The 27,531-nt window shown below is 41.6% G+C and overlaps 1 protein-coding gene across 1 annotated transcript in view; it reads left to right on the forward strand.

The window, feature by feature from the left end:
* The window catches only part of kif6 (kinesin family member 6), a 541,049-nt gene that overhangs the window by 256,327 nt on the left and 257,191 nt on the right, over window positions 1-27,531 (forward strand). Inside the window, exon 13 of the mRNA XM_060854513.1 lies at window positions 12,541-12,756. Within this exon, the coding sequence (XP_060710496.1) occupies window positions 12,541-12,756 (216 nt within the window). The remainder of the gene's footprint in view (window positions 1-12,540; window positions 12,757-27,531) is intronic.

Here is a 27,531-nt window from a genome sequence, read left to right on the forward strand (position 1 = left end):
CTTCCCTGACCCATTACATTCCAATTGGCATTCTGTTATTCCTTCTTACTATTCTTTGGCACCTCTATGCATGTCTGTCAGCGTGAACAATCCTGAGGAAAATGAAGAGCCTTTCAGCCCCTCAATCCTGTTCCACCATTCAGTGAGAACATGGCTGATCTGTGGCCTAGCTCCATATATCTTCCTTTGGCCCATATCCCTTAATAATTTTGCAAAATAAAAAACAACTGATCCTTCGTCCTCTGTCACTTGTGGAAAAAAGCACCAAACATCTACCATTCTTAGGGTGTAGGTTTGCTCGCTGAGCTGTAGGTTGGATATCTAGACGTTTCATTACCTGGCTAGGTAAAATCATCAGTGGTGACCTCCAAGTGAGGCGAAGCTTTTGCCTACTGATTTCTATTTATATCTTTCTCCTGGATGGGGTTCCTGGGGTTTGTGGTGGTCATTTCCTGTTCGTTTCCTGAGGGGTTGATAGATGGCATCTAGATCTATGTGCTTGTTTATGGCGTTGCGGTTGGAGTGCCAGGCCTTGAGGAATTCTCTGGCATGTCTTTGCTACATCCTTTGTGTGGAGAAATGCTATTTAGCATCTCTCCTCATTGGTATGACCCTAATTCTCGGACTATGTCCCCTAGCTCTACATTCTTCAAAATAGGTGTAAATAGTTTTTCTTTATCTATCCTGTCTTCTTCTGTTAATATAGAGCCATAGAAGTGTATAGCGTGGAAACAGACCCTTCGGTCCAACTCGTCCATGCCGACTGGATATCCCAACCCCATCTAGTCCTACCTGCCAGCACCCAGACCATATCCCTCCAAGCCCTTCCTATTCATATACCCATCCAAATGCCTTTTAAATGCTGTAATTGTACCAGTTTCCACCACTTCTTCTGGCAGCTCATTCCATACTTGCACCACCTCTGTGTGAAAAAGTTGCCCCTTGGGTCCCTTTTATATCTTTCGTCTCTCACCCTAAACCTATGCCCTCTAGTTCTAGACTCCCCCACCCCAGGGAAAAATCTTTGTCCATTTATCTTCTGATTTTATAAACCTCTATAAGGTCACCCCTCTGTCTCCGACAATCCAGGGAAAACAACCTCAACCTATTCAGCCTCTCCCAGTAGCTCAAATCCTCCAACCCTGGCAACATCCTTGTAAATCTTTTTGGAACCCTTTTAAGTTTCACAACATCCTTCTGATAGGAAGGAGACGAGAAATTGCACGCAATATTCCAAAAGTGGCCAAAGCAATGTCCTGTACAGCTTCAAGATGACTTCCCAACTACTGTACTCAATGCACTGACCAATAAAGGAAAGAATACCAAACACCTTTTTTACTATCCTATCCACCTACAACTCTACTTTCAAGGAACTATGAACTTGCACTCCAAAGTCACTTTATTCAGCAATAATCCCCAGGACCTTACCATTAAATGTAACATCTTGAAGACTTCAATCTGATCACCCCTTAACCTTCTAAATTGGAGAAAAAAAAACTACTAATTTGAATAATCTCTCCCTGAAGTCAAAGTATTGTTCTTGTAAACCTATATTGTACTCCCTCCAAGGACAATACATCTTTCCCAAGGTCTATATGCACAGTTTGCCCATTCCCACAGTCTACCAATATCCCTTTGTAATTTTATCTGCATTGTCTACAATGTCACCTAACTTCATGTCATCAGCAAATTTGAATATGTGACTTTCTGTGCCATTATTGAAGTTGTTAATAAATAATGTGAATAATATTGGCCCTTACACAGATAATCTTTGGATAGCACTGGTCACATTCTTCCAGTTTCAGTACCCACCATTTCTGTTAGCTGCCACCAAGCCAATTTCCCAGTCATGTCAGTAATTTGAACAGTGATCAGCATAACTTCTGATTCTAGCTGGTCATTCACCATTCAGTAGTGCAGAGGAGATGAGGTCATGAAAAACGGAAGGCTTGAGAGGAGGGGGTTAGCAGTGAAAATGGTGCTCAGGTGAGGAGGAAGGAAGGGAGAGTGTGTGGGGCGGGGGGAAGGAGAAGGAGTGGAGGCAGAGATAAAATGGGAGCAAAGAGGGAGAGAGAAAGGGAAAGTGAGAGGAGATTAAAGGGTAAAAGTGAGAAGAAGGGGGTTGATAAACAAGCAACAGTTGGGGATGTGAGCAGAGAGTGGAGGAGGAAAGTGGCTGGAGATTGGAATAAGGAGGAGGAGGAATGGTGGAGGATGGGAAGGTGGGGAGCATGGAGAAGATGGAGGCCCAGTGGGAAAGGAAGCAGAGTAGGCGGGAAGAGAAGAGAGAGGTGAAAAGGGGAAGAAGTGTAATATATAAAAAAAACTACATTAAATTAAAACTAATCATAATAATTATAACCATTGTAATTAATACCTGTAATGATCCCTGTATTATTTGGCAATGTTAAACTAACAAACACATAGTGCTGGGATTTAAAAGGCTGAGAAATTGCTGGCAGCTTTTATTTAAGTTTAATTGCTGGTCGTTTGAGTTCCAGTGACTTCAGCTGAATGCTGCTGAGCACTTTAAAGAAAAATAAATGTTTACGATTGATATGTTTGGAGTGCTGTGCACTTTCACTTCAGGATCATAGATTTTAATAGATCACCACTGAGTGTCAAATAATGACTGATTGAACACTTTGCAGTGCAGTTTGAACACATTAGAATGCATCATTCTGAATGACTGTGATCAGGTGTTGTGCAGTATAAATGTAGGGATGTTCAAGGTTCCATAAGTGGCTCAGTGTATAGTGGAAGGCCAGCAGTGAAAGAAGATATGATAATTGGAACAGGTAATTGTTTCTGTTGCAGACTTGACTCGCTGCTCCTCGGATGCTGCCTGAACTGCTGTGCTCTTCCAGCACCACTAATCCAGAATCTGGTTTCCAGCATCTGCAGTCATTGTTTTTATCTCCAGGGTGCTATGTTGCTTCTCTGTTGTCAGGGTCAAGGATGTCACTGAGCAACTGCAGGGCATTCTTTTGGGGTCAGGGTGACCATCCATAGATGGTCCACATTGGCACCAGTGACATTGATAGAAAAAAGAGATGTTGTTCTGAAAACAATTTAGAAAGTCAGGAGAGAGACAAGAAAGACTGGACTTTGAAGTTCACATACTAGTAAAGGAGGATTGTTTGAATGAACAAGTGGCCTGAGAAATGCTGTAGGTAGGAGAGCTTTAGACATTTTGGATATTGGGGTTGGTTCTGGGGCAAGTGAGACTTTCATGAGGAACATGGGTTTCACTGTAGCAGGACTGGGACTAAATTTCTTGAGGGAAGATCTGTCTGAACTCTTGGATAAGATTCAAACTAGCTAGTCAGAGGAATGGAGACCAAGAGGGAATTCAGACTGAATAAAAAGAAGATATTCATGGAATTAGGAAAGGCAGTAGAAATGATTGTCAGTATCAAGTACGCAGAATAATATTAAAAAGACTGAATTAAAGGCACTCCATCAGAATTCCCTTTTGCAACAATTAGATAATAGATAGACAATAGGTGCAGGAGTAGGCCATTCTGCCCTTCCAGCCTGCACCACCATTCAATATGATCATGGCTGATCATCCTTAATCATATGCTGTTCCTGCCTTATCTCCATAACCCTTGATTCCACTATCCTTGAGAGCTCTATCCAACTCTTTCTTAAATGAATCCAGAGACTGAGCCTCCACTGCCCTCTGGGGCAGAGCATTCCACACAGCCACCACTCTCTGGGTGAAGAAGTTTCTTCTCATCTCTGTCCTAAATGGTCTAGCCCGTATTTTTAAGCTGTGTCCTCTGGTTCGGCACTCACCCAACAGCGGAAATATGTTTCCTGCCGCCAGAGTGTCTAATCCTTTGATGATCTTATATGTCTCAATCGGATCCCCTCTCAGTCGTCTAAGCTCAAGGGTATACAAGCCCAGTCGCTCCAGTCTTTCAGCGTAAGGTAGTCCCGCCATTCCAGGAATTGACCTTGTGAACCTATGCTGCACTCCCTCAATAGCCAGAATGTCTTTCCTCAAATTTGGAGACCAGAACTGCACACAGTACTCCAGGTGTGATCTCACCAGGGCCCTGTACAGCTGCAGAAGAACCCCTTTGCTTCTATACTCAATCCCTCTTGTTATGAAGGCCAGCATGCTATTAGCATTCTTCACTCCCTGCTGTACCTGCATGCTTACCTTCATTGACTGGTGTACAAGAACACCCAGATCTCTCTGTACTGTCCCTTTGCCTAAATTGATTCTATTTAAATCTTATCTCTTATAACCCTTTTCAAAACCTTTCCTACATCAGAAGTAAGACTCACTGGTCTATAATTATCTGGGAAAGGTTTTGAAAAGGATTATAAGAGATAAGATTTCTTATTATATTCATCTAGCAAGCAACAGTTTGATTTCAGATAGTCAACATGGTCTTGTTAAGGGCAGGTCATGTCTCACAAACCTCATTGAGGTTTTTGAGAAGGCAACCAAGCATGTAGATGAGGGTAGGGCAGTTGATGTGGTATATATGGACTTCAGTAAAGCATTTGATAAAGTTCCACACGTTAGGCTGTTGGAGAAAATGCAGAGGCATGGTACTGAGAGTGATTTAGCAGTTTGGATTAGAACTGAAAAGAAGCAGCGAATGGTGGTTGATGGAAAATTTTCAGCCTGGAGTCCGATTACTAGTAGTGTGCCACAAGGATCTGTTTTGGGACCACTGCTGTTTGTTATTTTTATAAATGACTTAGAGACAGGCATAGGTGGATGGATTAGTAAATTTGCCGATGACACTAAAGTCGGTGGAGTAGTGGACAGTTTGGAAGAATGTTACAGGTTGCAGGGGGACTTGGGTAAACTGCAGAATTGGGCTGAGAGGTGGCAAATGGAGTTTAATGCAGCTAAATGTGGGAATAATAACAGGAAGACAGAGTACTGGGTCAATGGAAAGATTCTTGGCAGTGTGGATATGCAGAGGGATCATGGAGTCCATGTACATAGATCCTTGAAGTTGCCACCTAGGTGGATAGTGCTGTTAAGAAGACCTTTGCTGTGTTAGGTTTCATTCGTAGAGGGATTGAGTTCTGGAGCCGCAACATCATGCTGCAACTATACAAAATGCTAGTGCAGCCACACTTGGAATATTGTGTACAGTTCTGGTTCCCATATTTCAGGAAGGATATGGAAGCATTGGAAAAAGTGCAGAGGAGATTTACCAGGTTGTTGCCTGGTCTGTAGGGAAGGTCTTCTGAGGAAAGGCTTAGAGACTTGAATCTGTTCTCATTGGAAAGAAGAAGGCTAAGAGGAGATTTGATAGAGACATACAAGATGATCAGAGGATTAGATAGGATAGACAGTGAAAGTCTTTTTCCTAGGATGATAACGTCAGCTTGTACGAGGGGGCATAACTACAAATTGAGGGGTGATAGTTTAAGACAAATGTCAGAGACAGGTTCTTTACACAGAGAGTGGAAAGGACATGGAATGCCCTACCTGCTAATGTAGTCAACTCAGCCACATTAGGGAGATTTAAACAATCCTTAGATAAGCACATGGATGATGATGGGATAGTGTAGGGGAACGAGCTGAGAATAGTTCGCAGGTCGGCGCAACATTGAGGGCCAAAAGGCCTGTTCTGCGCTGTATTGTTCTATGTTCTAGGACCAAAGCTGTCGAGGACAGAATCTGTACAAACATTTTTCTACTGTGTTGAGGAATGAATGAGGCCACAAGAAAGGGATAGTTCATAATCCTTGTGTAAAATAACCTTGAGGAAAGAATGATAGTGAGATGGAATTGTCTTATTATGCTTGAAAACAATGTAATTCAATCTGAAACTAGGATTTGAATCCAGCAAAGGAAAATATGTAGGTATGAGGGGCAAATTGGCTGTAGTGAATTCAGTAAATATATTAAATGGTATGATGGTGGACATACAATGTTCATGTTTAAAGAAATAATCTATAGTTTGTATCAAAATTATATTCACTTAAGGCACAAAAACCCAATAGGAAAAGTGAATCAACTGTGCCAATAAAGGAAGTTGAAGATTGTATTACTTCAAAGGAACAGGCTTATAAAGTTGCCAAAAAAGTAGTAAGCCTGACTTTTGGGAGCATTTTGGAATTTTAGTAAAGGAGGACATAGGAAACTTATAAAGAAATGAAGAATCAGTGTGGTTGTGAACTAGCAAGCAATGTAAAAATAGACTGTGTGCTTCTATGGTTATGTAAAAAGGAAAAGATTAGCAAAGAAAAATGTGGATCCATTACAGGCAGAAGCAGGAGAATTTATAATCAGAATAAAAAAATGGAAAAGAAGCAAAGTAATTAGAATCATAGAATAATAGAAAGTGTATAGCAGAGAGAGGCCATTTCGTTCACCTTTTCTGTCTTCATAAAAGAAGAAACTTGGCAAAGCTAATTGAGATCCAAGGGAACTAAATGAGGGACTAAAAGAAATTAATATAGATAAAAATGTGGTTATTGAAACATAAATGAGACTGAAAGTTGACAAACCCTGCACCTGATGATGTTACCTCAGTGAATTGAGGAAGGTGGCTGTAGAGTTAGTGGATCCATTTATGTTTACCTTTCAAAATAGTGTTGATTCTGGAGTGATGCATGCAGATTAGTAGGTTGCAAATGTAGCCCAACTATTTTAGTTCACTTGAGGGACATTACTATCGTTGCCACACACTCCTCATTCCTCCTCACTGATAGCTATGATGGAGGAAATGGGGAAGAGGTTTTGCACTCCTTTAACCTCCCTCCTCCCACCCTCAAACTGAGATAGTGAGGGGAAGAGGAGGTAAGAGGGCTTCATTTTTGTTACTTTGTAAATAGAACTGTGATAATTCCAATCTGTGGTAACATTGGGTGATTAAAATGGAATGAAAATGACTGTTGCTGACTGGGTCAGCATTTATTGCCCATCCTTAGTAACCCTTAAGGTAGTCATGAGCTGCCTTCCTGAACCACTGCAATTCATGTGCTATAGGTAGATCCACAATGTCACTAGGGAGGGCTTTCCAGGATTTGCCCTCACCATTCTCGAATTCCCAATCAGTAGAAATAGGGTAGATTATGATAAACTGTCTTCTTTTATTAATGTCTCGAAGACTTCTATAGGTTCACCCCTTACCCTTCTAAATTTTAGGGAAAATAAGCTGAATTTGCATAATCTCTCCTCATAATTTAACTCCTGAAGTTCAGATAACATTCTTGTAAGATTAGATTAGATTACTTACAGTGTGGAAACAGGCCCTTCGGCCCAACAAGTCCACACCGACCCGCAACCCACCCATACCCCTACATTTACCCCTATTACCTAACACTACGGGCAATTTATCCTGGCCAATTCACCTGACCCGCACATCTTTGGACTGTGGGAGGAAACCGGAGCACCCGGAGAAAACCCACGCAGACACGGGGAGAACGTGCAAACTCCACACAGTTAGTCGCCTGAGTCAGGAATTGAACCCGGGTCTCCAGGCGCTGTGAGGCAGCAGTGCTAACCACTGTGCCACCGTGCCGCCCAGTAAGCTGACCTCTTACTCCCTCCAAGACCAATATATCCTTCCTCAGGTAAGGTGCCCAGGTCTGCTCACAGTACGCTAATTGGGGTCTAATCAGGCCTTTGTATAACTGCAGCATAATTTCTGTGTCCTTATATTCCAGTCATAAAGGCCAACATTCCATTAGCCTTCTTTATTATTTTCTGTGCCGCCTTGTGGCATTTCAGAAATCTATGGACCTGAACTCCCAAGTCTCTTTGGACAAACACTGGATTTAACTTAATGCCATCTAGAGAGTACCCCGATCAACCCTTCCTCAGTTCAAAATGGATAACCTCATGTTTGTTTACAGTGAAATCCATCCGCTGCAGTTTTGCCCATTCACTTAGTCTATCAACATCCCTTTATAATTTTGTCATCAACGACAATATCTACTGTATTGTATAACTTTGTGTCATCAGCATATTTGAATATCAACTTTCTATGTCGTTATTCAAGTTATTCATGAATAATGTGAATAAACTTCTTGGGATTTCTGGAGATTATTGACTCAGCATAATTGCAAATGCTGGAAAAGGACAGCAGGTCAGGCAGCATCCGAGGAGCAGGAGAGTTGACATTTTGGGTATAGGCCCTTCAACAGGGATGCAGGCGCAGGCCCAAAGGGGCTGAGACATGAATAGGAGGAGGGGGGGTTGCTGGGAGGGATGTTAGCTTGGAAGGCAATAGGTAGATGCAGGTAGGTGGTGATGGTGAAAGGTTGGAGCGGGTAGGTGGGAAGGAAGATGGTTGGTGGGAGAAGTTGAAGAAGGCAGTGCCAAGTTGGAGGGTTGGATCTGGGATTAGGTGGGTATAGGGGAAATGAGGAAACTGGTGAAATCGACACTGATGCTTGTAGTTAGTGTCCCTCGGCAGAAGATGAGGCGTTTTTCCTCCAGGAGATAGGTGGTTAGGATTTGGCGGTGGAGGAGGCCCTGGACTTGCATCTTTGGCGGAATTGGAGAGGAGTTGAAGCCCCACCTTATCCCAGATCCAACCCTCCAACTTGGCACTGCCATCTAGAACCTCTCCCACTTATCCATCTTCCTTCCCACTTATCCTCTCTACCCTCTGCTCTGACCTATCACCGTTACCCCCAACCTGTATTCACCTATCGCCTTCCAAGCAACCTTCCCCCCCCTAGCCCCACACCCCCTCATATTTATCTCTCAGCTCCCTTGTGCCCCCTCACTCCAAAGGGCTTATGCCTGAAACACCGACTCTCCTGCTCCTTGGATGCTGCCTGACCTGCTGTGGTTTTTCAGCGCCACACATTTCGACTCTGATCTCCAGAATCTGCAGTCCTCACTTTCTCCTCGTCATTATTATAAACGCTTTAGCCTTATCTTTTTCAATGATGTGCTAGGGTCTCCCATCATTGAGAATGGAAATATTTGTGGAACCTTGTCTTCTATGAGTTGTTTAATTGTCCACCACAGTTTACGACTAGATGTGGCAGGACTACAGAGCTTAGATCTGTTCCATTGGTTGTGGGATTGCTTAGCTCTGTCCAAGACTCACTGCTTATGCTGTTTGGCGTGCAAATAGTCCTGCTTTGTAGCTTCACTAGATTGACATCTCATTTTTAGGCTTGCCTGATGCTGCTCTTGGCATGTGCTGTTGCACTCTTCATTGCGCAGAGTTGATTCTCTGATGGTAGAGTGGATATGCTGATTCCTGAGATTGCACATTTTGTTGGAGTATATTTTTCCCTGCTGCTGTTAGTCAACAGCACCTTTTGAATGCCCAATCTCGAGTTACTCGAACTGTCCAAAGTCTGTCTCATTTAACACAAGGAAGTGTTACACAACATGTTGAAGGATATTCTCAATGTGAAGCTAAAAATCACACAACACCAGGTTATAGTCCAACAGGTTTAATTGGAAGCACAAGCTTTCAGAGCTCTGCTCCTTCATCACCTGATGACCTAAAGAGAGAGCTCAGGAGAGCCAGGAGGAGGCATGAGAAGTTATTGGCGGATAGGATCAGGGTAACCCTAAGGTTTTCTATAGGTATTTAAGGAATAAAAGAATGACAAGAGTAAGGTTAGGGCCAATCAAGGATAGTAGTGGGAAGTTGTGTGTGGAGTCAGAGGAGATAGGGGAAGCACTAAATGAATATTTTTCAACAGTATTCACTCTAGAAAACGACAATGTTGTCGAGGAGAATACTGAGATACAGGCTACTAGATTAGCTGGGATTGAGGTTCACAAGGAAGAGGTATTAGAAATCCTGCAGAGTATGAAAATAGATAAGTCCTCTGGGCCGGATAGGATTTAGCCTAGGATCCTCTGGGAAGCCAGGGAGGAGATTGCCGAGCCTTTGACATTGATCTTTAAATCGTCATTGTATAGAGGAATAGTGCCAGAAGACTGGAGGATAGCAAATGTGGTTCCCCTGTTCAAGAAGGGGAGTAGAGACAACCCTGGTAATTATAGACCATGAGCCTTACTTCAGTTGTTGGTAAAGTGTTGGAAAAGGTTATAAGAGATAGGATTTATAATCATCTAGAAAAGAATAATTTGATTAGGGATAGTCAGCACGGTTTTGTGAAGGATAGGTCATGCTTCACAAAGCTTATTGAGTTCTTTGAGAAGGTGACCAAACAGGTAGATGAGAATAAACCGGTTGATGTGGATTTCAGCAAAGCGCTCGATAAGGTTCCCCACCGTAGGCTATTGTACAAAATGCGGAAGAATGGGATCGTGGGAGATATAGCAGTTTGGATCAGTAATTGGCTTGCTGAAAGAAGACAGAGGGTGGTGGTTGATGGAAAATGTTCATCCTGGAGTCCAGTTACCAGTGGTGTACCGCAAGGGTTGGTGTTGGGTCCACTGCTGTTTTTCATTTTTATAAATTACTTGGATGAGGGCGTAGAAGGGTGGGTTAGTAAATTGGCAGACGACACTAAAGTCGGTGGAGTTGTGGATAGTGACGAAGGATGTTGTAGGTTACAGAGAGACATAGATAAGCTGCAGAGCTGGGCTGAGAGGTGGCAAATGGAGTTTAATGCGTACAAATGTACAGTGATTCACTTTGGTTGGAGTAACTGGAATGCAAAGTACTGGGCTAATGGTAAGATTCTTGGTAGTGTAGATGAGCAGAGAGATCTCTGTGTCCATGTACACAGATTCTTGAAAGTTGCCACCCAGGTTGACGGGGTTGTTAAGAAGGCATACAGGGTTTTAGTTTTTATTAAAAGAGGGATCGAGTTCCAGAATCATGAGGTTATGCTACAGCTGTACAAAACTCTGGTGCGGCTGCACTTGGAGTACTGTGTACAATTCCGGTCACTGCATTATAAGAAGGATGTGGAAGCTTTGGAAAGGGTGTAGAGTAGATTTACTAGGATGTTGCCTGGTATGGAGGGGAGGTCTTACGACCTGATGCCATGAGACTTCACGATGTCCAGAGTCATTGTTGAGCACTACAAGACTACACCCTCCCAACTGTATGCCACTCTGCTGTCATCTCTGCTGGGCCTGTCCTACCAATGGAACGGGGCATATTCAGGGATAGTGATCGTGGTGTCTGGGATATTGTCTGTGAGGTATGATTCTGTCAGACTGTGACTTGACTAGTATGTGAGACATCCCCTATGTTTTTTTTACAGATTAGATTACTTACAGTGTGGAAACAGGCCCTTCGGCCCAACAAGTCCACACCGACCCGCCAAAGCGCAATCCACCCATACCCCTTACCTAACACTATGGGCAATTTAGCATGGCCAATTCACCTGACCTGCACATCTTTGGACTGTGGGAGGAAACCGAAGCACCCGGAGGAAACCCACGCAGACACGGGGAGAACGTGCAAACTCCACACAGTCAGTCGCCTGAGTCAGGAATTGAACCCAGGTCCCTGGCGCTGTGAGGCAGCAGTGCTAACCACTGTGCCACTGTGCCGCCCACCGTGCCCCTTATTATGTGTTAATAAGGAGAACACACAGGGTGGATGGGGCAATGTTTGCTATTGTCGTCTCTGATGCTGAATTTGATGTCATGTAATTCATCTGGTTTCATTTTGCTTCTGAGATCTTGAGTGAGTGTAACAATTGAGTGGCTTGCTAGCTATTTCAGAAAGCATTTGAAAGTTGGCCACATTCAAAGGGGCTTCAAGGGGATTTTGACGACTGTGTAGCCAAGAACATATAGGTGGAATATAATATGGATAAGAGTGAGGACAAAGGTGCAGAATGTTACTTCCGTAGAGGAGATTCAGAAGTGTTGATGTTCAAAATGATCACGTTATGCTTCATAAGACAGTGAATGTGAGCGTGTAGGTGCTGTAAATACTTAAATGGACTAATTGTATTCTGGCCTTTGACTGCTAAAATGAAGAAATCTTGGTTACGTTTCCTAGAACTTTAGCTAGATTATACTTGGATTATTGTGTTCTGTTTCTGGTTAGGTTTGCCATAGATGGAGTACAGCAGAGATTCGACAGGCTAACTGAGGAGAGGTTGAGGAATCAGCCCCTGTATACTCTAATGTTTCAAAGGATGAGCACTGACCTAATGGAAACTTAACAGAATTCTTAAAGGAACGTATTTTTTCACTCTAGCCCTGCTGACAGATTCCAGTGACTTATCCATAAACAAGGTTAACTAATACACCTGAGGTTTTCCGGTTTCTCCCATCATTTTTTTCTAAGTAATGAGAGTGACATTTTCTGATTCACTGACACAGTTCCAAAATCCAGAGAGCTTTAGAAAATGATGTCTAAAGCATTTTCACATTCTTCTTCCCCCCCCACCCCCCCACTTTCTTTAATATATGCTGGAATCCATTCGGTACAGAAGATTTGTTTAAGAGATTGTTTTAAAATACTATTTTCTGTCTTGAAGTGTTTTTGGCTCATTTTGTTCCCTTTGTAAGCTTATATTTTGCACTCTTCTTATACTACAAAAACATATGCAGAGTTATTAATGTAAATTCCTCTTTTCTTATTCATTATGGTATAACAAAGCCTCTTTTCACTGTTTATTTCCTTGAATTTCCTTGAATTTTAGATATTCTTGTGAATATGCTGAAGAAAGAGAAGAAGCGAGCACAAGATGCCATCAATCAAATAAATTCCGTGAAATGTGGGAAAGTAACTCCCTCTAGTGCCCAATCTTCAAAAGAATTAAACTCCAGTCATGGATCAAGACAGCTTTCTGAATCAGGATTTTCTAGTAACGTAAGCACCTCAGGGTCGGAGTCTACCTTCAGTTGCAGGAGGGTGGGTAAGTATCTTAACATTCACTGGCAAATTTAATCATTTACCGGAAATTGAGCAAGAGCTATATTTTGATATTCATTTTTCTGAAGTTCCATTGCAGCTAACAAAAAAAGTTACTGTTGGTATCTAATTGATTAGATTACTTACAGTGTGGAAACAGGCCCTTCGGCCCAACAAGTCCACACCGACCCGCCGAAGCGCAACCCACCGATACCCCTACATATACCCCTTACCTAACACTACGGGCAATTTAGCATGGCCAATTCACCTGACCCGCACATCTTTGGACTGTGGGAGGAAACCGGAGCACCCGGAGGAAACCCACGCAGATACGGGGAGAATGTGCAAACTCCACACAGTCAGTCGCCTGAGGTGGGAATTGAACCCAGGTCCCTGGCGCTGTGAGGCAGCAGTGCTAACCACTGTGCCACCGTGCCGCCCCACATGATTGACCACTTATGACATTGCTAATGAGCCAACATTTTTAATGCAATGGCACTCATTCCAGTGAGTGGAATGATCAGACTGACTTTCTTTATGGTGCTTGCTTTTGATTGCATTTTCTGATCATATACTCACTTAAAACAGGATGTCAGAGCATATTTCTGATTACCTTCTTTAAGTTTCTCATGCTCATTAGAAAACTGGAAATATTACAAGTATAGAGAGAGTCTGATTTGACATTTTAAGTCAGATCTGGATACAGTGAAATACTTTGTCATATGTCATATGTGGAGCACAGAAACTGCCTACATTAGCCACCTCCCAACCTTTTTCATCTAACCATATCATATTGTATTCTTTTCTTGCTTACTTTATCACTTGCCTAGGTTCTCCTGTGCTAATCACTCAGCATTCACTGTGAGAATGTGTTCCTCAGTACCCACTGTGCAAGTGTGTTCCACATTTCAACCTCCTAGCAATAAAGGTTTCTTCTGGACCTGTAATTTATTATCGACAATGATATTTATAACCGCTAGTTTTACACTCCTTTTGCAAGTGAAAAGATATTCTGTATATCTACCCAGTTGAGCACATTCATTACTCCTATAGAAAGGATGTTGTTAAACTTAATAGGGTTAAGGAGAATCCAAAGGGATTCTACAAATGCATTAAGGACAAAAGGGTAACTAGGGAGAGAATAGGGCCCCTTAAAGAGTAGCAATGCTACCTATGTGTGGAAACACAAGAGATGGGGGGAATACTGAAGGAGTATTTTGCATCAATGTTTACTATGGAGAATGATTTGGTAATAGAGAATGTGGGGAAATAAATAGCAACATTTTGAAAAATGTCCATATTACAAAGGGTGATGTGCTGGACGTCTTAAAATGCATAAAGGTGGACAAATCCCCAGGACTTGACTAGGTGTAGCCTAGAACTCTGTGGGAACCTAGGAAAGAAATTACTGGGCCTCTTGTTGATATATTTGTATCATAGATATCCACAGCTGGATGCCGGAAGACTGGAGGCTGGCTAACGTGTGCCACCACTGAAGAAAGGTGGTAAGGAAAGGCCAATGAGCCTGACATCGGTGGTGGGCAAGTTGTTGGGGGGAATCCTGGCGGACAGGATTTGCATGTATTTGGAAAGCCAAAGACTGATTAAGGACAGTAAACATAGCATTGTGCATGCCTCATGAACTTGACTGAGTATTTTGAAAAAGTAACAAAGAGGATTGATGAGGGCAAAGAGGTGGATGTGATCTGTATGGACTTCATTAAGGCATTCAATGAAGTTCCTCATGGTAGACTGGTTATCAAGGTGAGATCACGTGGTATAGAGGGAGAATTAGCTATTTGGGTACAGAACTCGCTCTAAGGTAGAAAACAGAGGGTGGTGTTGGAGGGGTGTGACTGGAGGCCTGTGACCAGCGATATGCTACAAGGATTGGTGCTGGGTACACTGCTTTTCTTCATTTATGTAAATGATTTGGATGTGAACATAGGAGGTATGGTTAGTAAGTTTGCAGATGACTCCAAAATTGGAAGTGTAGTGGACAGTGACGAAGGTTACCTCCGAGCACAACAGGATCTTGAACAGATGGGCCAATGAGCCAAGGAGTGGCAGATGGAGTTAAATTTGGATAAATGTGAGGTGTTGCATTTTGGAAAGGCAAATCAGAGCAGAACCATTACACTTAATGGTAAGAAGCTAGGTAGTGTTGCTGAATGAAGAGATCTTGAAGTTCAGGTTCATAGCTCCTTGAAAGTAGTGTTGCAGGTAGATAGGACAGTGAAGAAGTTGTTTAATATGCTTTCCTTTACTGGTCAGAGCATTGAGTATAAGAGTTGGGAGGTCATGTTGCGGTTATACAGAACATTGGTTAGGCCATTTTTGGAATACTGTATGCAGTTTTGATCTCCCTGCTAAAGGAAGGATGTTGTGAAACTTGAAAAAATTCAGAAAAAAAAAATACAAGAGTGTTGCCAGGGTTGGAGAATTTGAGCTATAAGGAGAGGCTGAATAAACTGGAGTTATTTTTCCTCGAACATTGGAGGCTGAGGGGTGATCTTATAGTGGTTTATAAAATCATAAGGGGCATGGATAGGGTAAATAGACAAGGTATTTTTCCCCGGGGTCAGGAGTCCAAAAATTGAAGGCATAGATTTAAGGTGACGGGGGAAAAATTTAAAAGAAGTCTTAAGGGCAACTTTTTCATGCAGAGGGTGGAGCGTGAATAGAATGAACTGCCAGAGGAAGTGGTGGAGGCTGGTACAATTACAACATTTAAAAGGCATATGGATGGGTATATAAATAGGAAAGGATTAGAAGGATGTGGACCAAGTTCTGACAAATGGAGCTAGATTAATTTAGGATATCTGGCTGGCATCGAGAAGTTGAACTGAAGGGTTTATTTCCATACTGTATATTTCTTTGACTCTCTGATTCTTATGAGGGTTCAGAAAAGATGTACGAGGATGTTACCAGGATTGGAGGGTTTGATCTTTAGGGAGGAGGTGGGTTATCTTTTCCCTGGAGTGTTGGAGGCTGAAGATTATGGAGATTAGTAAAATCTTGAGGGGAAAGGATAGGGTGAGTAGCCGAGGCTAGGGTGTCCAAAACTAGAGGACATTGCTTTAAGGTGAGAGAGGAAAGATTTTAAAACGTCCTGAGGGGTAACTTTCTTATGCAGGGAGTGTTGCGTGTATGGAATGAGGAAATAGTGGAGGTGAATTCACTTACAACATTTAAAAGGTATCTGAATGGGTATATGAATGGGAAGGGTTTAGAGGGATCTGGGCCAAATGCTGGCAAATGGAACTAGGGCAGATTGGGATGTCTGGTCGGCATGGACGAGTTGGACCTACTGGTCTGTTTTCTGCTATCCAGCTCTGTGACTCTATGACCTGAATGGTCTAAAGAAATGTTTAAAAGTAACAGGCCAAAGTGAACTTGGGTAGGGAAGAATGAAGTGAGCTCCATGAGACAGAGGCTTGGATTGAAATGCCCTGAATTGTTAATGTACATCCAAAAGACTCATGGCGGATTCTATCAAGCAGCAGATCCATTGGTGGTTTGCAACAAGCAAAGTACGGACTGTCCTCAATGAGTCACCATTTGCAAAACTTGCAACAGAATGTCCAACTTTATATGTGATTTCATATTTGAAAAACATTTGTTGGATAATCCTGAATGTGCAAAGAACTACATCCAATTTAGGATTATCACTCAGGCTCGTAATATAACATACTCGCTTTTACTGGAAGCTATTTGCATTAACACACAGTCTGTTCTTTGTAGACAAAAATAACGTACACACACTGTGCCTGTTTTAATTCAACAGAATAAGTGGCAGCCATTCGCTGTTTTATTTATCAGGGTAGTACCCTGACAATCCGAGTTAACCTGTTTGTTAAATTTTAACAAAGCCTGCCTGTTAACTGTCAATTAACATTAATTGTTACATTCCCTGTAGCAATGCATCAATCAGAGTCATTTTGCCAACTAATCAGCATTTTCCTCCCATGCAATATAAATGGTAGTTTTCTCCTTGAATTGGTATTCTTGATAATGGTTATGATGTGTGCAAGATGAAAATCTTTGAAAAACTGTGTATTTTAGTCATACTCAAGTTCTGTTCTTATTATTAACTTTCAGTTCCCTTTCTTTTTCTCTGGGATGTGCAGATGTTTTCTTTTAATTCTTATTTCAAAAGGAAACAAATATATTGGGGAAAAGATCAATTGGAAAAAAAATTGAAAAGATGCTGAAATAAAAAGTAAAAATAAACTTAAATGCTAACTAGAAGCTTGAGAATGAAATTTCTTACTTCTCCACATTGTAAAAGGGAATAGTGTGTCATTTGAGCAATTTGTTCACCTCCTGGTCACTTCCAAGCTGAAAAGGTCACAGGGGAGAAAAAAATAAATTGTAATGTTCATCAGCCAGGATCATTTCTATCACCGCCGAGCAGATGTCTATTAAGCACCATTATTAAAATTCTGTGAGCTGGATCTGTGCACGGTCTGCTCAGTCAAGCTGCTACATACTGTGGAATGATGCCATTTAGAAAGGGGAGAAAATAAATTGCAGAAGAAGTTGCATCATCTGCTTTGTTCAACTTTCGTAAAAAATTGGAGGCCTCATTTTTACAAAGTAGGCATCACTACTTGATTGGATAAATTTTGGATTGTGCATTTTTCTTGCATGAAATTGACTGCATTCTCAATAAGGTTGCATATTGAAAACTAAAATTTTTTTTAAATGTTCATGGTGTGTGTACATCACTGGCAAAACCAACATTTATGCCCATGAGTAATTGCCCTGGAGAAATGGTTGTGCATTGTTTTCTTGAACTACTGCAGCACATACAAAATGGATTTTGATCCAGCGGCAGTGAAGGAACAGTGATGTAGTTTCAAGTCAGGATAGCATGCCAGTTAGAGGAGAACTTGTAAGTGATGATGTTCCTAGGTACGTGAAACATAGTTTCAGCAGATAGCCAACTCAGGCATTTGGCACCTTCCAGTTGCGCTCTTTTATTGCTGAGTGCATATGTGGAGAGCAAGTTAGCAACCCAAATATATCAATACTAATTGTGAAAAGTTATTTGGCCAATTTAAAGTTTTTAACATCTTGTTGTAATTGCCTTTTGAGGCTAAGTCCGTAATTAAATATGATGTGGAGGTGTCGGGATTGAACTGGGTTGCACAAAGTCAGAAATCTGGTGGTATGACTGATGGTAACTCGTGTAGCATATTTGATAACTACAGCTATTTTATTTCATTTACTTTTATTATCCATTATACAACCCCATATTCTCATAGATCTCTTATGTTTATAATTCAATTCACAAGATCAGAAAAAGAACAATCAAGTCCCTTTGCCAATTTTGTTTCTGAACCAACATGGATAATAGTCTTTCTGACTTTATTTACCTTTGCCCTTTCTTCCCGCTTGAAGGGAATTTTCTGCTTGGGAACTGTTGTCAGGATGTTGCACCTGAAGACTTAAAAAGGCTGCACTGGAGGATCATTGACCAGCCTGTCTGGTGCATTATGTTGCCACTCCAGACTATTCATCCCTATTTAGCCTACTGAAGAAAAGATTATTTGAGTCTTTATTATCTCAAATCTACAAGCTGATAACATCCAACTTGGTGTTTGAACGTGCTTAAAGTTTGTATCTCTACTGCTCAACTCAAACAGGATAATGCAGGTATTCATTGAATAAGAAGAAATGGCCAACAATTATCTGGTTATTATGTTAACTGAATAAGTCAAAAATGATTGGAAGTTCTGAAAAGAAAACAATAAGGCAAAATTTGACTGAATATCTTTCAATGCATTTGCATAGCTGTAATGAGTGTCAGTTGAATCTGAAGTCCTTCAAATCCCAGTGTCAACATTGTCAAGTGCAGATCGGATATTGCTTGAACAGGCTAGTTGCAAGAAATTTGGGTCTCTTTAGAAAGGAATGCCAAGTCATAAATTCAAGAGCTTTAATGATTTCTGGCATATGGGACTCATCCAAGATAATAATTCTTTGGAAGAGACAGGATTCGTTCCACAAGACCTGGAAAACATTAGAACAATTTTTTGAAAAGGTCAGAAAGGACTGGGACTAAAAATTGATGTTAATAATAGTGACATTACAGGCTGGTTTCTAGAACAAATATTTTATACCATGCTATGAAGAGACATGGTGGATTGAAGTCCCCAACTTTCCCCTTTTGCACGAGCACTGACAAATAATGAATTGGCTCCCACATTATGGAGAAACAGATAGGTGCTGCAATTTTAGTGAGGCATAGTCTTGGAATTTCTTTATAGATTGTGGTCTAAAATTTATCTTAAATGACATTCTTTTACTGACAAAATTTGCATGTAACTGATTTACGATGGTTGTATGCTGAAACATCATGAGACATATTTGCTGAAACCTCCAGCTGTTCTCTTGTTTTTGTTTACAATCTCTGTGGAAGAACAGAACATATGAGTTTTCTGGAGTTATGTGAATGGATATAGAGTGTAGTTCAAAGTTTCATATCAGTGTATGTCTCAAATTGAGTCTCAAATTATTATTCTTCCCAAATTTAAAAAGGAAAGCAAATTAGTCCTGAAGCATGCACAATACTTAATCAAAGTGTCAGTACATCTGACACTTTTTGAGATACTTCAGAATAATGGAAGAAGATGCTCATCTTGCTATGGACACTGCCAAGGTGGTTAACTCCTGTCCTACTTCAGAAGGATTACATCAAAGATGTTATTTCACAGTAGCCAAAAAAATTCAGGCGTCTGTATAACCTGCCCAAGACAGGTTTCTTCAGGTGTTGACTGAAAACTTAAGTAATGGTCTTCAACTAAAGTGATAGCTAATTGAAGAGAAAGACACAGGCTGGATATTTGGACTCAAAACTTTTGATCTCCTGTGGAGTCTAGACAAAGTATAAGCAGGCTCAAGTTATGAGTGGTCCAATTAATTTTGGTTATACTGCAAAATTTGAGAGTAAACATTACAGTGGCCCAGTTTATTAATGAAAACTGAAAGACTTTCTCTGATTCTTCTGTTGGATTGACTGGGTAAAAATGTTGAGAAGTTTGCGTAAAGAAGTGTAGGTTGGGTGTTGGTTGCCTTAGTTGTGGGTATGTTCGCCGAGCTGGAAAGTTAATTTACACCTCTTTCTGTGTGATGTTCTCAGTGCTGTGGAGCCTCCTGCGAAGCCCTGCTCTACTGTGTCTTCTGGAATATATTTCTTTTGTTCCTTCCAGCTGCCGGTTATGTTGTTCATTGCAGTGGTCGGTATACTGGATCTAGGTCAATGTGTTTATTGATGGAGTCCATGGATGAGTGCCATATCTCTGGGATATAAGCATAGACAACAATGCAGCAGTGGTCTCATTCAGTGTAACTGTACTGTTTACCTCAATTGACAAAACCTTAGCCAGAGAGACAATAAGTAACCTCCTGGACAAACCAAATAGCCAACACAACATGGAACCTCTCAGCAAGGACTATGCTCAAACTACTAGACCTGTGCTTGACAGCCTACTTCATATTCAACAGCCAGTATATGAGCAGATCAATGGGACACCGATGGGCTTGTCCATCTCTGGACTCATAGCTGAAACAGTGATTCTATCTAAGTATATTAAAGCTAGGAGCAGGAGTAGGCCATCTAGCCCTTCAAGGAAAAAGTGAGGACAGCAGATGCTGGAGATCAGAGTTGAGTGGGGTCCTGGAAAAGCACAGCAGGTCAGGCAGCATCTGAGGAGCAGGAGAATTGACATTTCGGGCAAGGGCCCTTCATCAGGAATGAGACTTGTGAGCCGAGAGGGTGGAGAGATAAATGAGAGGGGGTGGGGCTGGGGGAAAAGTAGCTGAGAGGGCGAAAAGGTAGACAGAGGTGGGAGTAATGGTGATAGGTCAGAAAGTAGGATGGAGCGGATAGGTGGGAAGGAAGATAGACAGGTAGGAAGGTCATGAGAGTGGTGCCGAGTTGGAAGGTTGGAACTGGGATAAGTTGGGGAGAGGGGAAATAAGGAAACTGGTGAAATCCACATTGATGCCGTGTTAGAGCATCCAAAGGAAGAGAGAAAGCGGAGGGGGGGTGGGGAATAGCCCTTCGACTCTGTTTCACCATTCAATAAGATCATGGTTAATGTTTTCGTAGCCTCAGCTCCACTTACCTGCCCTCTCACTATAACCTTTAAGTCCTTTACTGTTCAAAAAATTATCTATCTTAGCTTTGAAAGCAATTACTGAGGAAGCCTCAACTACTTCACTCGGCAGGGAATTCCATAGATTCACAAACCTCTGGGTGAATCTCAGTTCAGTCTTATATCTGCTCCCTCTAATCTTGAGACTGTGCTCTCTTGTCCTAGTTTTGCCCTCCAGTGGAAACATCTTCTCTAAATCTCTCATGTATTCCCTTCATTATTGTATATGCTTCTATAATATCCCCCATCATTCTTCTAAATTCTAGTGAATATAACCCAGTCTACTCAGTCTCTTCTCACAAACAAACCCCCTCAACTCCAGAATCAACCTGGTAAACTGCTGTTGCACCTCCTCTAATGCCAGTACATCATTTCTCAAGTAAGGAGACCAAAACAACAGGTGTGGCCTTACCAGCACCCTATACAGCTGCAACATAACTGCCCTGCTTTTAAACTCAGTCACTTTAGCAATGAAGGTCAAAGTTCCATTTGCCTTCTTAATTTCCTGTCGCAATCTACAGACCAACCTTATGTGATTCATGCAGAAGGACACCCAGGTCCCTTTGCACAGCAGCATGCTGCAATGTTTTACCATTCAAATAATAGTCCTTTTTATTGTTATTCCTGCTGAAATGGATGACTTCACATTTATTAACATTGTACTCCATTGGCCAGACCTTTTGCTCCCTCACTTAAACTATCTATATCCCTATGCAAAGTTTCACAGTCTTCTGCATACTTTGCCCTCCCACTCATCCTAGTGTCATCTGCAAACTTTGACACACTACACCATGTGGTACCCAACTCCAAATCATCAATGTAAATTGTGAATAATTACAGTCCCAATACTGATCTCTGAGGCACACTACTAGTCACTGATTGCCAACTAGAAAAGCACTCATTTATCCACACTTCTTGCTTCCTATTAGTTAACCAATCCTCTATCCATGCTAATACATTGCTCATAATGCCTGCATCTTTATCTTATGCAGCAGCCTTTTGTGATGCACCTTTGTCAAATGCCTTTGGAAATCTAGATGCACTACATCTACTGGATCCCCATTGTCCACTGTGCTCATAATGTCTTTGGAAAATTCCCGTAGATTAGTTAAGCATGACCTGCTGTGTCTGCCCATTGGACAATTTCTATCTAGATGCCTTGCTGTTTCTTCCTTGATAATAGCCTCATGTATGTTCCCCACTACAGAAGTTATCCTAACCGAGAAACTGACTAGAACAAACAGCCCTCCCACAAATCTGACCCAAACCCTGTATCAGATATGTGGACAGCACTTTTGTAATAATTAGGAGAACAGAGATCAAGAACAGATTGTCAACACCATGCTCATAGGGATCAAATTTATGAGAGAGGGGGAAACCAACAACCAACTTCCACTCCTGGATGTGATGGTAAAAAATACACCAGTAAACGCATAACAAAAGTGTACAGAAAAGCCATGCACACAGACAAGATCTTGACCTAAAACAGCACAAGAGAAGCTGCATTAAGACCCTGTTCAAAAGAGCTACAACACACTGCAGGACTCTCAACCTGTGAAGAGAAGAAGATGAACACTTCTTTGCCAAGAACGGATATCCCCGCAACTTGATCCACAGATGCCATGACCTAACGCACTAACCCCACTACCTTATTTTTAAAAATGTCTCAGAACTAACAGCTGGACTCCTCTGACCACTTGGATTCATGAGAACCCATAAACTAACAGCCACGCTCAGGCAACTACTCACCAGAACAAAAGACCCAATATCCATCATGTGCAAGACAAATGTAGTTTACAAGATTCGATGCAAAGACTGCATGAAACATTATATAGGACTAGCAATCCACATCCAGAAACACCAACTAGCCACTAAACACTGTGATCAGCTGTCCCTGGTAGCTGTACACACAGATGACAAGGACCACAAATTCGACTGGGACAACACAACAGTAATAGCGCAAGCTAAACACAAGACAGCCAAAGAATGCTTGGAGGCATGGCACTCATCAGGGGACTCCAACAATAAACACATTGACCTGTACCCAGTATACTGACCACTGCAACTGGAAGCAGCAGGAACAAAACCAAATAAATTCCAGAAGATACGATACAGCAGTGCTTCACAGGAGGTTCCAAAGCACTGAGGATGTCACCTAGAAAACAAAACATCTGCAAATCAACTTGCCAGCTCAGCAAACATACCCATACTCCCTCAGTGTTGAGATGTGTTTCCCTGATTGGAAAATCATGGAGACATGGTGTCACAATTTTCAGGAGTTGATCATTTAGGAGAGGGATGAGGAGAAATTTCTTCTTCATTAGAACAATTATACTGTCTTGAATATAGATCCCCTAAGATCTGTGAATGGTCAATAATTAACTGCACTCAAGACAAAAGTTGATAAAATTTTCGGTACTATAGAAATTAAGGGACATAAGACAAGTGTCAGAAGATTGATGTTTTTGCAGTTCCTCATTGCTGCAATAGGAGAATGTGGTTAGATTCCCTCCTTCGGCCCAGCAAGTCCACACCGACCTCCGAAGAGTCACCCACCCAGACCCATTCCCCAAACGCTGTGGGCATTTTAGTATGGCCAATTCATCTGACCTGCACCTCTTTGGGCTGTGGGAGGAAACCCACACAGACACAGAGAGAATGTGCAAACTCCGTGCAGGCAGTTACTCGAGGCAGGAATCGAACCTGGGTCCCTGGCAGTATGAGGCAGCAGTGCTAACCACTGAACAACCATGCCACCCAGATAATTTTATTATTATTTATTCAGAAACAGAATTCTTTGAGAATGTAATATTAATCAGTTTCCATGGCATTGGTCAAAAACCATGGATGACAAGGCATAAAAATTTCCAAGTTTGTTGCTTTTGTGAAAACAGATTTGTTTTTGTATATTTCTTTCAGCACCCCCCTCAGCTCTACCACCTCTGGTTTGACTCTTAAATTACTGCAAAAGATGTGCACGAAACAGTCATTCTGTTTACTTGTTCAAGGCCTTGGAATATATAAATCTGAATAGTTCTGACATTGAGCGATGGTAATCTGATTTTTCAACCACACTGTGCAAAATTGCTGTTCCAAATAGCCGGTCAATTTGTTCCAATAGGCCTTCCTCTGGTAGCCTTTCTTCTGAATGGAAGCCAAAGGATTAAATCCTTCCATATTTGATACTTTGTGGCTTTACTGTGAGATGCAGAATGAGAGATGCTTGCTGTCTGGTGCACATTAAGTTGGATTCATTCTTGTGTTCGCCCCTACATTTAAGATATCTACAGCACTTGTTGAATTTGGTTTCTAAGTCAAGTTCTGACAGAGTTTATTGAGAACAGCTGTTCTGTTTTCTTCTCAGAAATCTTCAAAAAAAAAAGCATCCTCTTATATCAGTTTCATTTAAAAAAGGTAAGCAAGCAGTTTTTATTTGTTTTCGGAGAGTGTAAACATTCCTGAAAAAAAAGCAATAGTTGTCCATCCTGATTCCCCTTGAGCAGTTGGTGGTGAACCAGCATGAATCACTGTAGTCCATGTGGTGACAGACGGAGTTTAAGGATTTTAGCCCAAACACGGCCAGGGGATGACTGTGGCTCAGATTTTCCAGTGGGAAGGTAGTTGCGGCAGCAGCGTAGACAAAGGTGGTGTGACGGAACCACATGGAAATCCTGCTGTAGCTGAGTCTGCAGAAAGTGCCTAGGAAGTTCTGATTGGCAATTGCTTGGCATTTTAAACTTTCAGAAAAAAAGCCTAATCCCAAATTAGAGTTGGGGACTTCGACGGTTCTGACTTATTTAATAACTAGGAATAGTTAGAGGAATTAAACCTGCTCTTCAGACCTAACTAACTGTAAAACTGATGCTCCAAAGTAAAATACTGACTCCAGAACTACCTAAATTCCTAAATCCAACTAGGATTATAGGCTTGGATTCAATCCCAAATCATTCCTGAGATCCACACCTCCCAGACCTAATAAATCATTATTCTTGCCTTGAAACTATGACTTCCACACCTTCTGCAAGCCTCTGGGCCTGATCCCCATGTGGCCCCCTTTCTTAACTATTGTCCAGGCTTTGCAACATGTATGGTAAGTAATCTGGTTTTCTTTCTCTGGCATCATTTTGAGATCCAAATCTGCTCTTTCATATTCTATGTACTTTGCTTCAACTAAATGCATTAGACTGAATTTTGCTAGAGCTTTGAGATCCCAAAATCAAGTTGAAAAGTCAGTCCTGAGATCAGACAAGCTGACAGTGGGACTCCCTCATCATTGTTACCATAGGCAGTGTTTAAATTGGTCTTTTAACAGCAGCCCCCTGCCGATTCATGATGATATGAATACTCTTGATGTTACCAGCACAGAGAGTCCCGCTTCTAGGAAGCAGGGCAAAATCACTCAGGTTAAGGTCAGCTGTCTTTTTATCCACAATTCGTTTTGGGCCGTCGAATCTCTGGCTCTGTTGCCTCCCAGGGCTGTCGCAGGGAGGCCACCCCATGAAACTTGCACCTTTCTCATAGTGTTAAGTTCTCAAAGTATTGCTCAGCTGTTCACTAAATGCCAGGGACCAGCAAACTGATCTGTATTTGAGACCTCCATTACATATTCTACCCGTCTCTAGAAAACATCTCTAATGGTGGAACAGTGATAACACCTTTTCTGTATTTTATCATTCCAGCATGTTTGTTTCCTCCACTCAAGTGCTAGTAGTATTCAGCCCACTGTGATAAATTTGAATGTTTCAACTTTGACAACCAGCTTGTTTTGAGTCTTCAGGGTTGTTGATGAAACAGCTCCATTTTTTCTCTTAGGTATCAGAAGCCACAAAAGGTGCTGTTGAAAGATCTATTGTGAGTTTCTGAGATGCATCTTGTACATGATACACACTGCGGCAACTCTGCACTGGTGGTTAAGGAAGTGAAAATTCAAGTCATTGAATCGAGTCCAATCAGGAGGATGGCTTCGTTCTCGAATGTGGTTAACTTCTTGAGTGCTGAGCTGGAGTTGATTGAAGAAAATGAAGAGCCGTAGTCTTGACATAAGTCTCGTGGAGGGTAGACAGATTTTGGAGAGTCAATAGATATCTTAGTAGCTGCAGGAATTCAAGCATCTCACCTGATGTTGAGGGCACAGTATTTATAGGTACATCCCAATTATATTTCTGGTCAGTACAAGCCTTGGGATGTTGATACTAGAGAATTAATCATTCATCTTCAAACATTGAAGGTTAAGGGGATTATCTGAAAGTAGGAACCTCACTTCTAAAGAAGGTCACTGGATTCAAATGTTAAATTTGTTTCCTCTTCACAGATACTGTCAGACCTGCTGATTTTCCCCAGGAATTTGATTTTGTTTCAGATTTCCAGCATCCTCAGTTCTTTGTTTCACATTAGCTTCTCCTTTGTTGAAGATAGACATTACATTCCATTTGTATTGGAGGACATGCAAATGGTGCTGTCCACTTTACAACCAAGAGCAAATATTCCCACTTCTGACCTGATGATAGAGGGAAGGTCATTGATGGAGCAATTGAAGGTAATTGTGACTCAGTTACTGCTCTCAGGGACTCCTGCACTGATGTCCTGGGTTTGACTGATTTCACAATACCATGACAATGCTCCTTTGTGTTAGATAGAATTTTAACTAGTGAACTGCTGTAATCTTGATCCCATTGACTTCAGATTTGCACACCAAACAAAAACAAAGAACAGGATAAGACCTTTGGCCTACCATGACTGTGCCAAAAATGATATGTTTCCAAACTAAAATGCTTTGCCTCTGTGTGACCCATATCCCTCTTTTTCCTGTCAACTCCTATATCTGTCAAGTTCTCTTAAATATTGCTATTAAATCTGCCTTCACCACCTCCTCTGGCAGCGCATTCCAGGCATTTACCCCCCTCCCCATGTAAAACATAGGCCTCTCACATCTCCTTTAATCTTAACCCCATTTACCTTAAACCTATGTTCCCTAGTAATTGCCATTTCTATCCTTGTAAAAAAAAAATTTACATGCCCGAGAATATCACTTTCGTCGTCTGCATAAATTCCCTCCTTTATCCTTGAGTGGACCTACCCTTTTCCTAGTTACCCCATAGCTCCTAATATATGTATAAAATGCCTTGGGATACTCTTTAATCATGTTTGCTAAAGACATTTCATGCTCTTTTTTTAGCCCTCTGAGTCCTGCTATCTGCTATCTTTATATTTTTCAAAGGTTCTGTCTGTCTTCAGTTTCAAGTAGCTTTAACCATATGCATGTTATGCATTATGCCTGGATTGTGAACTAGAGTCATCCACCATATGGTCAGCAGATGGCCTTTATTGCCTGGTAGCTCAAACGTCAATGGCATAGAGGATGATTAGATGTAGGAACAGAAGTAGGCCATTCAGGCTTATCCCATTGACTTCAGATTTGCACACCAAACAAAAGCATCATTCTCCTCCACCATTCAATGGAATAATTGGCTGATCTGATAATCCTTAACCCAACTTCCCAGCCTTTCTCCATAATGCTTGATTCCCTTACTGTTTAAAAATTTTTCTACCTTAGCCTTGTATGCCCTTAACAACCTAACCTCTACAGCCCTCTATAGTAGAAAATCCTAGATTCC

Source organism: Hemiscyllium ocellatum, chromosome 3 (genome assembly GCF_020745735.1).
Source record: "Hemiscyllium ocellatum isolate sHemOce1 chromosome 3, sHemOce1.pat.X.cur, whole genome shotgun sequence".
Taxonomy (NCBI): Eukaryota; Metazoa; Chordata; class Chondrichthyes; order Orectolobiformes; family Hemiscylliidae; genus Hemiscyllium; species Hemiscyllium ocellatum.